Source organism: Loxodonta africana, chromosome 4 (genome assembly GCF_030014295.1).
Source record: "Loxodonta africana isolate mLoxAfr1 chromosome 4, mLoxAfr1.hap2, whole genome shotgun sequence".
Lineage (NCBI taxonomy): Eukaryota > Metazoa > Chordata > Mammalia > Proboscidea > Elephantidae > Loxodonta > Loxodonta africana.
Window position 1 is genome coordinate 32,461,899 of NC_087345.1, and position 13,683 is coordinate 32,475,581.

Here is a 13,683-nt window from a genome sequence, read left to right on the forward strand (position 1 = left end):
CAAATTGCCAACAGCAACTCGAAAGATTAGATAGGAACCTAAGGGGGCAGTGAGTTTATGTTAATGAGGGAGGAACAACTCAGAAAAGGAGGGTAATAATAGTTGCACAACTCAAAGAATGTAGCCAGTGTCATTAAATTGTACACGTAGAAATTGTTGAATTGGCGTACGTTTTGCTATGTGTATTCTCAGCAACAACAAAATAAATAAAATTTAGGGAAAAAATAACTTATATCATGCCTGTGGACTTAATGATGGGACCAAACGTGATGTTTTCTCCCTCCTGCTTTGGGTGGATTAATTAATGCTGATTCCAGCAATAGTGGATCACACATACAGACATTACCGGAGAAGCAGCTGTTGACCATACCAAAGCATCTTCCCAGTAGACGGGGAGAAGCAGCCCAGGATCAGAAGAAGGTGAGAGAGGACTACTTTTTAGAAAGGTGGAGAAATGATGGAAACAGCATTTTCTTGAGTGCAGCATTCCCTATAAAGTAGTTCATCTAAAACCTAAAAAGGGTCAGGGGCATATCCATTTCTTTCTTTTACCTGTCGCCTTAGGTCAAGCCAACTTGAAAAAAAGAGAGAGACTCTGAACTTGAGAAGTTGACAGTGTAGTTGAAGAGAAGAATCGAAATGGCATGCAATTGTTAGAGCTGTGAACTCACAGAGGAGGTCATTCCTGTGTGTACAGAGATGGAATAGAAGTGATCAGATGCAGGTCTGGAGCCTCTGGGTAACACCACGAAAACAAAACCAAACCTGTTGCAGTTGAGTCGATTCTGACTCATAGCAAACCTATAGGACAGAGTAGAACTGCTCCACAGGGTTTCCAAGGAGCGGCTGGTGGAGTTGAACTGCCGATCTTTTGGCTAGCAGCCGTGGCTCTTAACCACTGTGCAACAGATGAGACCAAAGGCTCTAATTTTCTGATTTGCAGGCAGGGCTCTGTTAGAGCTCATGGAAGAAGGGGCCAGGGCTGTCACTGCTGGGAGGAAAGCTGCGTAGGAGGTGCGTGGTACATTACTCCCTGTTCAACTGAATTTGTTTGGCTGCATCCTTTGGCAGATCGTATGTCGCTGAGGTCTCTGCTCCAGGAGCTGCCGAGTTTGCTGTCTACTGACCGAGGCTTCCTTTGTTCTATGCCCTTTTTTCTTCTACCTTTGAAGCTGCTTTGTTTGCTCTTCACATGTGTTTTTGTTTTTTTTTTAGAAGCACTGTCATCCAAAAGGAGGAATGGACTTCATTATTCTTTTAACTTTCCCTCTGAGGCTTTCACACTTCTTGTTGGATTCTTTCTGGTCAATTTCTGAACACCCCGAAGTGTGAAAGAATTACGACAAATATCAGAGAGAAACAAACGAAAAGCCATTTTTTTTTTTCAGGGTGAGAACAAGGCAGAAAATTTCATCTCTGGTAGAATCTCACTGGAGGGCTCTATTCATAAAAGTTTCTTTATTAAACTAGCTACACAACATCGGCAGACTTCCTGAAGGTTTTCAAAGCCTAATGGTGTTGTTTGAATAGATGGAGCAGTTGTCAGCTTGATCTGTTCTGAGACACACCATCGGCCTCTCAATCCCGGTTTACTACTGGCCCCAACAGTGGAAAGAGGATCATGTCTATGGCAATACTCATTCCATAATGCTGAGTAAAAGCAGGACTGATACCTACTCATCATCATGACCCGTGTTTTAAACACAGCAAATTGCCAGTAACCAGCTTGGGTTGGGACGTTTAATTTAAGGTTGCGGCGCTTATTTAACTCAAGTCCAAGGGAGAGGCCTGGATTGAGGATACACATTTGGGAGTCAGAACTGGATGAGACCACCTAATATAGCCAGAGAAGGAAAAGGGGCTGAGGTCTGATGCTCAGGGATCAGAGGACAGTCAGATGAGAGGAACCAGCAAAGGAGGCTCAGAAATGGAGAGTGGTCACTCATGTCAAGTGCAGCTAATAGGTCAAGGAAATGGAGAAGTGAGACTTGATCATTGGGTTTGGGAGAGAGGAGGTTACTGAGTAGAGCAATTTCAATAGAGGGCTCAGGCGAAGACAGGGAAAAAAAAAAAAAAAGAGAAACTGGAGGCCATTAGTACAGACACCTCTTGGGTAGTTTTGCATGAAGAGAATAGAGAACTTGGACAGGAGCTCCAAGGGGATGTTGGGTCAAGGGAGGGGGCTTGTTTGCTTTTCTTTTTAAAGTAGTTTATATTTCTTGTTGAAAGTAAACACAGGAAAATATACACCAACTCAGCAATTTCTACATGTACAGTTTGCTGACACTGATTACATTCTTCAAGTTGTACAATGCCTTTCACCCTCCTTTTCCAAATTATTCCTCTACCATAACATAAACGTGCTGTTCCCCTAAGCTTCCTACATGACCTTTTGAGTTGCTGTTGTTTATTTGATCCCATATAGATAGTTCATTAAAAGAGCACAATGCTCAAGGCAGACGTTCTTTACTAATTAAGTTAAACTACTGTCAGGGGATATTTTTGGTTTAAGCTTTAAAGATTATCTCAAGGCAATAGTTTCAGAAGGTTTTCCAGCCTCAGTGGCTCCAGGAAATCTGGATTCCATGAGACTTTGAAATTCTGTTTCATATGACTGCTTTTAATGGAAACTGTTACAGCACATTGTGGGGGATACTCCAGTAAAAAGGACAGAAAGAGAGGATGAAGGAGAGAGAATTTATTGAAAACTCCTGAATCACTACCCACTGAGTAGAAAAGAAGTTCACCTTTAGGAGGAAAACTTTGGAGATTGGTAATGCTGTTTTTGACTTGTGATTAGGTTTGAATGCAATTACATTTGCATTTTAAGACAACGTTTTCAGAGCCAGTACAGGGGTCCAGGCTGGAGATAAAATCGCACACCCTCAAATGCGTGTTGACTTCTTCATCAAAGAAGTAAACATTAAATTATTGATAATATCTCAGTTATAAGACTATGTAATATATCTTTACTTAAACCTCATTTATTTGGATGTCATAGTAATTCAAGTTCAGATAAACTTGTAGTATAAGTGGAAAAGGGACTGAGAAAAAATTAACAAGCAAAAAAAATTGCAAAGCCAGTGTTTAACGTCCTTTTACGGAATTGTTTCCGAGTACTCTAGGAGCAGCCCTTTAACAAAGGTATGCTGATTACAAATGTATCTTATCTCTTCCGCAAAGTCAGCAGGCCTTTTGCAGCCCTTATCAAGAAAAACAGGGCTATTCTACCAAGAAGCCTGCAAGGCTAATTTCCAGTGCATTTTATGAGAAGCCAAGATGTCTGTTAGTGGTGATTTAATTTACAAAAGGCACAAGTGACAACTTAAAGTGGACCAGCTACAAATGATAATGAATAACAGTAGTAACTAGTGTTTACATAGTGCTTTACGATTTACCAAGAACTTTTGAACACATTACACAATTCCATACATTCGTTAATATTTGAGGGCTCTCTTTCTATGTTCTGTTGCTGTTAGGTGCCACGGAGTCGATTTAGACTCGTAGTGACCCCATGAGATAGAGTAGAACTGCTCCATAGGCTTGTGTAGGCCGTAATCATTAAGGGAGCAGATTGCCAGGTCTTTCTCCTGCAGGGCCTGGATGAGTTGGAACCGCCAACCTCTAGGTTAGTGGCTGAGCTCTTAACTGTTGTACCACCAGGGCTACTTTTTTTGTGTTCTAGCCCCTGGGAGGAAACCCTGGTGGCATAGTGGTTAAGTGCTATGGCTGCTAACCAAAGGGTCAGCAGTTCACATCTGCCAGCCATTCCTTGGAAACTCTATGGGGCAGTTCTACTCTGTCCTATAGGGTCGCTATGAGTCAGAATCAACTCAATGGCACTGGGCCTGGGTAGGCCCTGGGAACTTAGCTGAGAAAAAGTTCTTTCTCTTGTGAAGCTTAGCATGAGCCATACTACAACCTGGAGACATAAGTAGGACACGTACTATTATTACTTCTCTTTACAGATGAAGAAATTCTAAAGCTTAATTAAAACTTAAATTAAAATCACTACTTCTCTAGGAATTTGGGCTGCAGATGAAATTGTATCACTGGTATTCTAGTTTCTTTTACAAAACTTCTTAAAAATCAGTACTTCAGTACGTTTTGTACCCTGAAATATTATCTTCATAAACATAATGAATTTCTGCAGTAGAAACTCTTGCATTTAAAAAATTCATTACAACACTCAGCCTCATAACCATGCTTCTAGGAAAAGAGCCGTTTTCCGTTATGAATACACCAGTTACAGCTGGTCCACCTTAAGTTGGTGCTGTATGGGCCTGATAAAATACTTACTGCCACCAAACTACTGTGATACCTGGAAGGTATCAGAAGTTAACCTAATAATCTTATTTTTTTTTTAACAACCCTCATAGCTCAAACACAATTAACTGTCTTTAGTTTAAACTCTTAAAATCTAACTTTTTTTTTTTTTTACCATTTGGGCTGACCCATACATTATTGAAAATCATAGAGAATTAATTATGCATTGTAACTTATAGAAATTACAAACTTTTTCTAAGTTTAAAACATAGCTTGTAGATTGAAAATAGTTATTTTAGATACTAAAAATGTATACTGGCCGCATATATACTGTATTCAGTGTATTTCTTTCCTTCATTGAGAATATTTTGATATGAATTTAAAAAAAATTTTTTTAGTTTATGTACGGCATGGAGTTCTCTCATCCCTTCTTAACCCTGGTAACTTTCTATGACTGTGTAAAAGAACACCAAGTGGGAATTTTCTGATAGGTAAAATTACAGCCTAGAAAACACTACTGGGCACTTCTTCTCTGATTCATGGCAACCTTATGTGTTTCAGAGTAGAACTGTGTTGCATAAGGTTTTCAGTGACTGGTTTTTTGGAAGTAGATCACCAGGCCCTTCTTCTGAGGCACCTCTGGGTGGATTTGAACTGGCAGCCTTTCAGTTATTAATCAAGCACTTAATCATTTGCACCACCCAGGAACTCACATCAGCATTTACTAAGGGGCGTCGAATCCTGCCTGCCACAGTCAGCCTCTTGTCCATATAGGCGGAAGGTTCATGCTGGGAGTGAGCAGAGAATTGTCTGAGTCTCCGTGGAAAGAGCTGAAGTGTTTCCCTCTTTTCCCATGGGAGACACAAGAGATTGTGTCCCCATACTCTGCAGGCTAAGTGAGGAGGGGTCTCAGAGGAATGCTCATACCGGAGTGGCTGCAGGTGGGGAAGCTGGCATCTCTTTCCCCAGGTGGACTTCTGGCAGGCAGAAGCTTTGTTGATGCTCCTAGCGCCTACCCAAGCTGAAGAAGAGAGAATTGGAGGGAGATGTCCAAGCAGAGGGAGTCCCTCGAAGTACAAGTGGTTAACATGCTCAGCCGCTAACCAAAAGGCTGGAGGTTCACATAGAGGTACCTCAGAAGAAAGGCCTGGCAGTCTGCTTCTGAAAAATCAGCCATTGAAAACCCTATGGAGCACAGTTCTACTCTGACACACATGGGGCTGCCATGAGTCAGAATTGACTCAATGGCAACTGGTACTGGTTTTTTTATCCAGGTAAAGAAAGGGAGTGGTGGGATAGCAGCCTGCACCCCCACTGTCCTGCATGGCAAGGATTAATATGTGCATGTGGGTCACGTGGACATGCAGAGAGAAGCTGGGCTTTTACCCTGTCCCTTGCATACCACTCAAGGGGTGTGGGTGTGCCCCTGGAAGAAGTCAAGCTAGAGCCAAATTTCTCACCTCAGGAACTGTGCAGTGGGGACTCCCCAAAGCCCCAACAGCTCTCCAAAGAACTCACAGGTACACAGTAGAACCAGAGGTCGGCACTTGCTACACAGAAGGCATTGGAGGCCAGATCAGTGTTGGCCTGAGGAGCGGTGACAACCATCAGAGAGAGAATTCCACAGCATCCAGATGAGGAAGAGGTCTGGGTCCTTTTCCTGTTCTCTCCTCCCCAACTAAACACATGAAGGAGCTGGAGTTTGAGGTGAGGGACTCCCAAAATAACCCATTCCCCCTACTTGGGGAGAAGGGCAGAGGAGAAGAAGTAGAAGAACAGACAAAGCCTGTCTTACCCACATTGGAATCTATAAGCCCCAAGACCTGTCAGTCATGAGGGAGGGAAAAAATTTGAATCAGATATGAGATTTGAGTTTTGAACAAAATGTGTTCAATCCATTCCTGGAGGGACTATTAGAGAGGTCCTAGGAACCTGCCACACCTGACCCTGTAGCGAGGCGTCTGCACCCAGGCATGGCTCATGCGTGGCTATGCCCTTAAATCGTCTCTAGGAAAGATGGCACACCTTCTGCCTTCCCCAGGCCAAGGTCAGATTTGGAGTCCAGCCAGTCAGAAAGCAGGCAGCAGGTGAGGTCCCACAGAGAGAGGGTGGCTTTGGGACTAGAGATTAGGGCCTTGGGCATGTCCTCTGCTCAGGCGAGGCCGCACAGAGTGGGCATGGGACATGCCTGCCACTCTCGCTGAGGGCTTCGGCTGGTCCCTATTCCTCTCTGGGTCTTTTTCTCCATATGTAAATTGAGGAGCCTGTCTGTACAAGATGATTGCTAAGGCCTCTGTGAGATGGTCTGTATCCTGGGACATCAGAGGGGCACCTACTGAATCCTCAGGGAAAAATAAAAACAAAACAACCAACCTGTTGCTGTCAAATCAATTCTGACTCATGGTGGCCCAGTGTGTTGCAGGGTGTAACTGCTCCATAGGGTTTTCTTGGCTGTAATCTTTATGGAAACAGATTGCCAGGCCTTTCTTCAGAGGTGCCTGTGGGCGGGTTTGAACCATCAACTTTTTGCTGAGTAGCCGAGCACATAACCATCTGTGCCACCCAGGGCACCTCCAAATCCTGTTGTTGTTAGGTGCCGACGAGTCAGTTCCAACTCACAGCAGCCCTGTGAAGAACAGAACGAAACACTGCGCAGTCCTGCACTGTGCTCACAGTTGTCGCTATGCTTGAGCCCATTGTTGCAGCCCTGTGTCATTGTATCTCATTGAGGGTCTTCCTCTTTTTCACTGAACCACTACTTTACCAAGCATGGTATCCTCCTCCAGGGACTAGTCTGGGTGTTAAATATTTGTTGAGCTTTAAAAAAAAAATGTATTCGTTCATTCTACTCAAAGTGACCGGAAAATCATGCAGTTTGCCCAAAATGTTAAATGACGTGGTGCTCATCAGGGAGGGGAGAGTGAGTATGGCCCCCTTGGGGGTGATGATTGTAAAGTAGTAAAACGGTAGAGTTGAGACTGTTCATGAGCTGTTTGCATTCATATGTTCTTGTTTCAGAATCAGTAAAACAAACTCCACATAACTGGAGTTTTCCTCTGCCTTCTAGGGAAGTCAGTACTGGGCTTGTATTCCTTCCTAGCCAGTCCGGCACACAGACGTGTCATGACCTTCCTCCTGTGTGACTTGAGCAAGCCACTTAAGCTGTCTGAACTTCAGTGTCTTCATCTGTCCGGTGACAGGTGGTCCCTGGGTTACTCCTAGCACTAAAATTCTGTGACGGTTGTAGAAGATGTGATTTATGTAAAAGAATTAGTTCATAATTTGTGGTGAATGTGCTAAAAAGGTCAAGTGTATCCAAGAAGTTTGTTTTGTGCCAGCTAAGATGGTAATCCTACTAAAGTGTGGAGTTCCCCCCTCAAAAAAACCCACTGCCATCAAGCCAGTTCCAACTCATAGTGACCCCATAGGGTTTCCAAGGCTGTAACTCTACAGAAGCAGACTGCCACATCTTTCTCCCACGGAGCTGCTGGTGGTTTTGAACCGCCGACCTGTCAGTTAGCAGTGATCACTTTAACCACTGCACCACCAGGGCTCCTTAAAGTGTAGAGTTAGTATATTTCAATCAGATGGCTGTTACTGGAGATGAGGAGGCCAGGGCCAGATAACCTAATGGGCCCAAGACAACTTGTTAGAGAATTAATTTTTGGAAGGTAAGAAAAGGAAAATCCTTCTGTGGAGGAAATTGAGTAAGGTTTGGAGAGGGAACAGAGAATAGAAGAGCTGGCTTAAGTGCAAGGTGGTTGAACCGGCCTCTTGGTCAGACCATGGGGATCTTACTTCCTTACCAGTGACCGGAATGTCAATAACCTGACAGTGTCCCCAGCAATCCACCCAGATGACAGACTGAGGAAAGATGGGAAACAAAGGTGTAGGTGTGTATGGAGAAGCCATTGTAACGCAGGAGAGAGATGTTAAATTTCTGGCGTGTCTTTCTGGTGGGAGGGGGCGATGTGTAGTCAGAGATAAACTTTCTTGTCCATAATCCATTTGCTGATGATAGTCTTCTTTGCTGGGTTTCTGACCATTTTGTGGATATGTCCTTATTTCCTTCCTGCAATGATCTTTGTACATTCTGCTTACACATTCTGAGAATGATCACGGTGCTTGCTGAATAAGTTTAGAGGCTCTCTGCCAGTTCTGTAATTCAATTGCTTGGTGTCTTTTAGAATTTTGGAATTCAGGTAAAGAACTATGGAAAGGTCAGGACAGGAGCCCAGTTGCTTTACTTGGTGGTTTCAGCTGTAACTCTTGGGGTGGGATGTTGGTTACTTTGGTGCTTGGTCCTGAGCAGGAACGGATTACCCCAAAACCAAGATATGCCTGGGCTTACTTGTGCTTACTTACTAATCTGTAGTGCACAATTTCACCTGTTTTTCACTTCATCAAAGATGAAGTCGGTATGAAAATTGTGCACTACAGATTAGTAGTAAGTAAACACAAGTGTGCCTGTGCGTACCTGCTTACTGTAAGCCTGTGTGTACTTTGCTTACTGGTTGATCTGCCCATGGTTCTGAGCAGACATTATTGCCTTAGATTGTTAATGGTGTGAAGGAGAGCCTGAATTATGGAGCTGATGCATTTGGCTCATAACTGGTATTCCAGAAAGTTTCTGCTTGAGTAACAGAACTGAACTTCCCCGGCCCCAATCCCTCCTTGTTCCAACTTCCTTCCTGCCACCACACCCCACAGCCACAGCTGGGTGGCAGACTGACACTTCTCCCTTTGCTAACTAGAGTTTAGCCCTCAGGAATCCTAGAAGGACAAATATCTTCTAGGTTTATGGACTGGAACAATGACTAAATCTGGGAAGTCATTTTATTGCCTTGTTTGCTCTCGGTCACCAAAGAGAATAAAAATGATTAATCTGTGTTAAAGGTTTTTTCCCCATCTTTCTTGAACTTAATGAAAATATTTATCCTCTGAAATTAATTGTGTCAAGAGGGGGAGAGTATTTCCAAGCTCTTTGACAAATGTACAATAGTTTGTTTTTGGTTTTTTCAAAATGTGAATTTATTGGTAATTTCCCTTGAACTAATGCATAAATGGTCTTTTTTTTTTTTTTTTTTTCCAGCCAGCCTAAAATGTTTTTAGGGAAAAAGAATTCTTTGGAAATGAATGATTAAACCTTGGACATCCTAAAATGTTTTTTGGGGGGTTATGAAGAATTGCGATCCTTTGCTTTTGATCATGTTGCTCCTTCCTTTCCTTGAGGCTGCCTTGGTAGTTGCCATGTTTTAACTATTGACAAGATGAGATAGTTTTCTGTTTATATCAGCAGTCGTCTGTCTGTGAAATATGGACGAATCAGAACGCTGGATTTCCTTTCTCAGCGATCCATCAGGTTCATAATGTAAGGTTACAAATGGTTATTTCTCTTTCCTAAACTTAACGCTCTGTAATGTGCTGCAAAGTGTTGTCAAAAGCTATAGGTACTCTGTCCTGGCAATGCAGAAAATTTGTAATGTCTGGTGAGCCGGAGATTCTTTTTGTCTATTTTACTTCATTTACTGTGCCTTGTGACGAGTTGATGTGCAAAACGTGTCCTGAAACAAGATGCATACTTGGTTTTAAAGTCTACAGTTAAATCTGTCCCTTGTGAGTTTTGGCTTTCATTCCAAGTGTCTGTGTTAACTTGCCTTTACAGGAAAAAGGAAAAGGGTAAATTGATATATACATACACATACACATGTATATATCACTGTTATTTTCCCCCATTTTGTCCTTCCCCTTGTCCGTGGGCTAGTCAACCCTTTGTGTCTAATAATTCTCAAAGGTCCACCTGCTTTACTCATAAGAAATAATTATGATTTGCATGATATTCTGTGTAAATTTTATGCAAATGTGGAAGGAGTATGAGGGAGAGGCACTATTGCAGCTATAAAGTGGTTCTCAGCCTTTTTCCGCTTGACAATACTGAATTGATCTTTGGAATGTGTGTGAAATTGTGACCCATTTGACTCTGAGCTGCTTAATATTCCATTATTCACAATTGACCTTCATATACTTTAGAAAAATTCCTTTTTGTTTGGGAAGTAAATATTTTTAATCTTTTATTTTAATATACAATTCTGTTTTTACCTTCTGTTAAATTTTCCCCGTTGCAGAGTCTGTTGTCCCAGAAGTTGAGGCATTTGGTTGAGAATCGCTGAGCAGAGGTCTTGGGGTGGCATGCAAGGGCCTCTCTCGGGCAAGGTGCCACATCACAGGCACCCCTCCTGCTGTGCATGGGATTTCTGGCTGTGGGGACCAATCAGCTCTGTGGGTTATTGCCTGCCTGGTACCAGTGCTCCAGGGGCCCAGCAGTTATTGCTGAACCCCTAAATACTATCAGAAGCTTTTATGTGTTCAGACGTGGCCATCTCTGCTGTTTACTATCACAAGGAACAAATTCACTATAACCAACTGCATTTGACCAAACTAGCATTCTTTATTCTTGAAGATTTTTAAAAATATGGTTCAGCACCATGCTTACACATGTGTGTGAATGTTTGTTGGAGGCATTTTCCTTACATTCACAACCAAATATATGTCTACATATTTATCAACATACAGCTATATCTGTAGGAGCACTGGTGGCAAAGTGGTTAAGAGCTCAGGTTGCTAACCAGAAGGCCGGCAGTTCAAATCCACCAGCCACTCCTTGGAAACCCTGTAGGGCAGTTCTACTCTGTCCTATAGGGTTGCTATGAGTCAGTCAACTCCACGGCACACAACAGCAGTATGTATGTAGCATTCTTCAATGCCTTAGAGATTACAGAAAGTAATGCAATCAGATATATCTTATGTATGTTTGAGTAGCTCATCTCTGAAATTGGTCAAAATTATTGAAAGTAAAACCTTAAAATAACAGCTGTCATTTAAAGTCGCTTAAGTTTTTCATTAAATGTTCTGAAGAAATAGAGAATAATGTTTGTTAATATTCAGATCTAAATTTACAAGCAGGTAGGTGGGAACAATTCCTAGTAGAAAAGATTTAAAAGCTTCTATTGAAATAAAGATCAATTAAATTCTAATTTTAAAAATTTTTGAAAGAACAATATAAGGCTTAGAAAGTACCATACCTCTCTGTTCATGTTAGAAAGATAAGTCGTAATTATGGCTTTTAATTATTTACTGAGATCCTTAGGAAATTTTTTCTCAACAAGGAAATAAGAATATAGAGAATGTTTCCCCCTTTTTATTCTCAAGAGTACATAGAATATATATCTTGAATTTTCCTTTTCTGGGGAGAAAACTACATGAGATGGTATGTTTTAGAATTTATCTTAGGTGTCTGGCATAGATGAACTAAAATCTTATAGCTGTTTACCACTTTTAGAAATAATACAAAATTTAAAAGTTGCCTTTTGGATTTACCATCCAACAAATATCTATCTATAGAGTTTTGTCAATTTTTTTTCTGTGTTCTGAGTAAATTAGTTAGTGGATTTATATTTTCCAGCTGATGGTATAAGGGAACATGTCATTTAATTATATTATATTAGTTGTCGCCTAATTATAGTTCTTCTAACTCAGCCAGACTCTAAAATAGGAACCAAAAAAAACAAACCCATTGCCATCAACTTGATTCTGACTCATAGCGACCCTATAGAACAGAGTAGAACTACCCCATAGAGTTTCCAAGGAGCGGCTGGTGGGTTCAAACTGTCGACCTTTTGGTTAGCTGCTGTGCTCTTAACCACCGTGCCACCTATAGGGTATCTATGAGTTGGAATCAACTCGACAGCAACGGGTTTTAAATTTATAGGAGCCAGTTGGTAAATACCAATTAAACAATCAATTCTCTATTTAAAACTCTAATCTCAAATTATGTTTGCCTTTACATTAAAAGGCTAATTTTTATTTGAATGTAAGTAGTTTGAAAAGGTAGTTAATCATGTACATTTTCCTCTATTTAATTGATGTCCTTTAATGTGTTTGTAAAAAACCTTGAAAAAGCCTTTAAGTGTTCGTATTTTTAAAATAATAATAACGAATACCAATACAAACAATTTTGGAATTTTGTTTTGGAATGTTAGGATCATCCAAATACATGAACCCAAACAAAGATTTTCTCCAAGTACTTTAAAATCTAAAGAAATAGCCTGAAGACATAAGTAAGAGTGCCTGGGATCATTTAATTTCTCTTCTGGAATTAACCTAAGGAAGCCCTCTAAAGAGCACTACCAGGCAATTAGAATCTTAAGGAGTCGTTTAAAATATAACAGAATTTTACCCCAAACTTTTCCTACTCCGTCTTGTTATGGTGATTAAATATTATTGCAGTATAGTTTCCAGTGTTTAGATCTACTTTTCATTAAAGGTAACATTTGATTATTCCAGATGATGGCACTGCCTAAACGGTTAATGAATGTGTCCCTGATTTCTTCAAGTGGTTATCAAATAAGAGATCGGGATGGTTTCCAGGCTGAGGTGATGTGTGCTGGAGCTTGTTATTCCCAAAATGGCTGCTAAAAAAGACTTTCTAAAACTCTGATTTTTATCTATTCTTTAACAAATATTTTTAAACCGGAAGATTATTAAATGTAATAAAAATTTGCCTGAGGAAATGCAGGCATTACATAGATGTGAATGGACTATATGACAAGACCTAATATTGGGTTTCACAATTTGAAATTATTTTATTAAAATAATTTTGTATTTATTATTTATTTATTAAACCTTTATTTACTTTTTGGTAACTACTCTACCTAGCTCCCCCGTAGCTTATTCCCGTTGTAATTCAGCCTCCGAGAGGATTGAGATTTCTGAACTCTTGTTTTTACTGGCAGTTCACCGTGTAAAGCAGAATCCCACCCAAGGGCCAAGGCTATACCTGTCCTGTACGGTAGCTTAAAGCCAAGTTCAGTTTTTGGAGTCCATTTGTTCCCATTAAATGAATTCCAGAGAAGAATCAACACCTACAAGCTGAGTCTTGTAAATATTCCTAGACCTAAGGTCGAAAAAACAAACAAAAAAGAAGTTGATTAGTTTCCAGGACGAAAAACTTACTTTCTTATTAATTCAATCTTAAGAACCCTTTTCCCTCTGTTTAAGGATGAATTTCTGGAAATAGCACTAAGGATGACAAAACTCAGTTTCTATTTCCAAGATAGATTCAGTCCCTGTAGGGAATTTAAAAATATTTGGACTGGAGTGATATTTCAGAGCCACAAAGAAAATAAGGATTATATTTATCTTCCCTATAATTATCTCTCCCCATAGCACCTAGGGGAGGCCCTGTGAGATCAGTCTGGACTCACAGCAGGTGGTTTGTGGTTTCTGGACAAAGTCGAGACCTAGGCAAGCAGATGATGGCACTGCCCAAACAGTTAATGAATGTGTCCCTGATTTCTTCAAGTGGTTATCAAATAGATCGGAATGGTTTCCAAGCTGAGGTGATATGTGCTGGAGCTT

General features: G+C 41.0%; 1 protein-coding gene across 14 annotated transcripts in view; it reads left to right on the plus strand.

Annotated features, from left to right (window-relative positions):
• Positions 1 to 13,683, plus strand: part of ANKS1B (ankyrin repeat and sterile alpha motif domain containing 1B) — a 1,402,370-nt gene that overhangs the window by 1,324,960 nt on the left and 63,727 nt on the right. For 4 of the 14 annotated variants that reach the window (XM_023559966.2, XM_023559999.2, XM_023538700.2 and 1 more), the window contains one exon: positions 9,563 to 9,637. The exons of 6 other annotated variants lie outside the window; for them this stretch is intronic. In XM_023559966.2, the coding sequence (XP_023415734.2) occupies positions 9,563 to 9,637 (75 nt within the window). The remainder of the gene's footprint in view (positions 1 to 9,562; positions 9,638 to 13,683) is intronic. 4 more of the 14 variants (XM_023559973.2, XM_003405284.4, XM_003405285.4 and 1 more) reach the window with 1 other exon arrangement.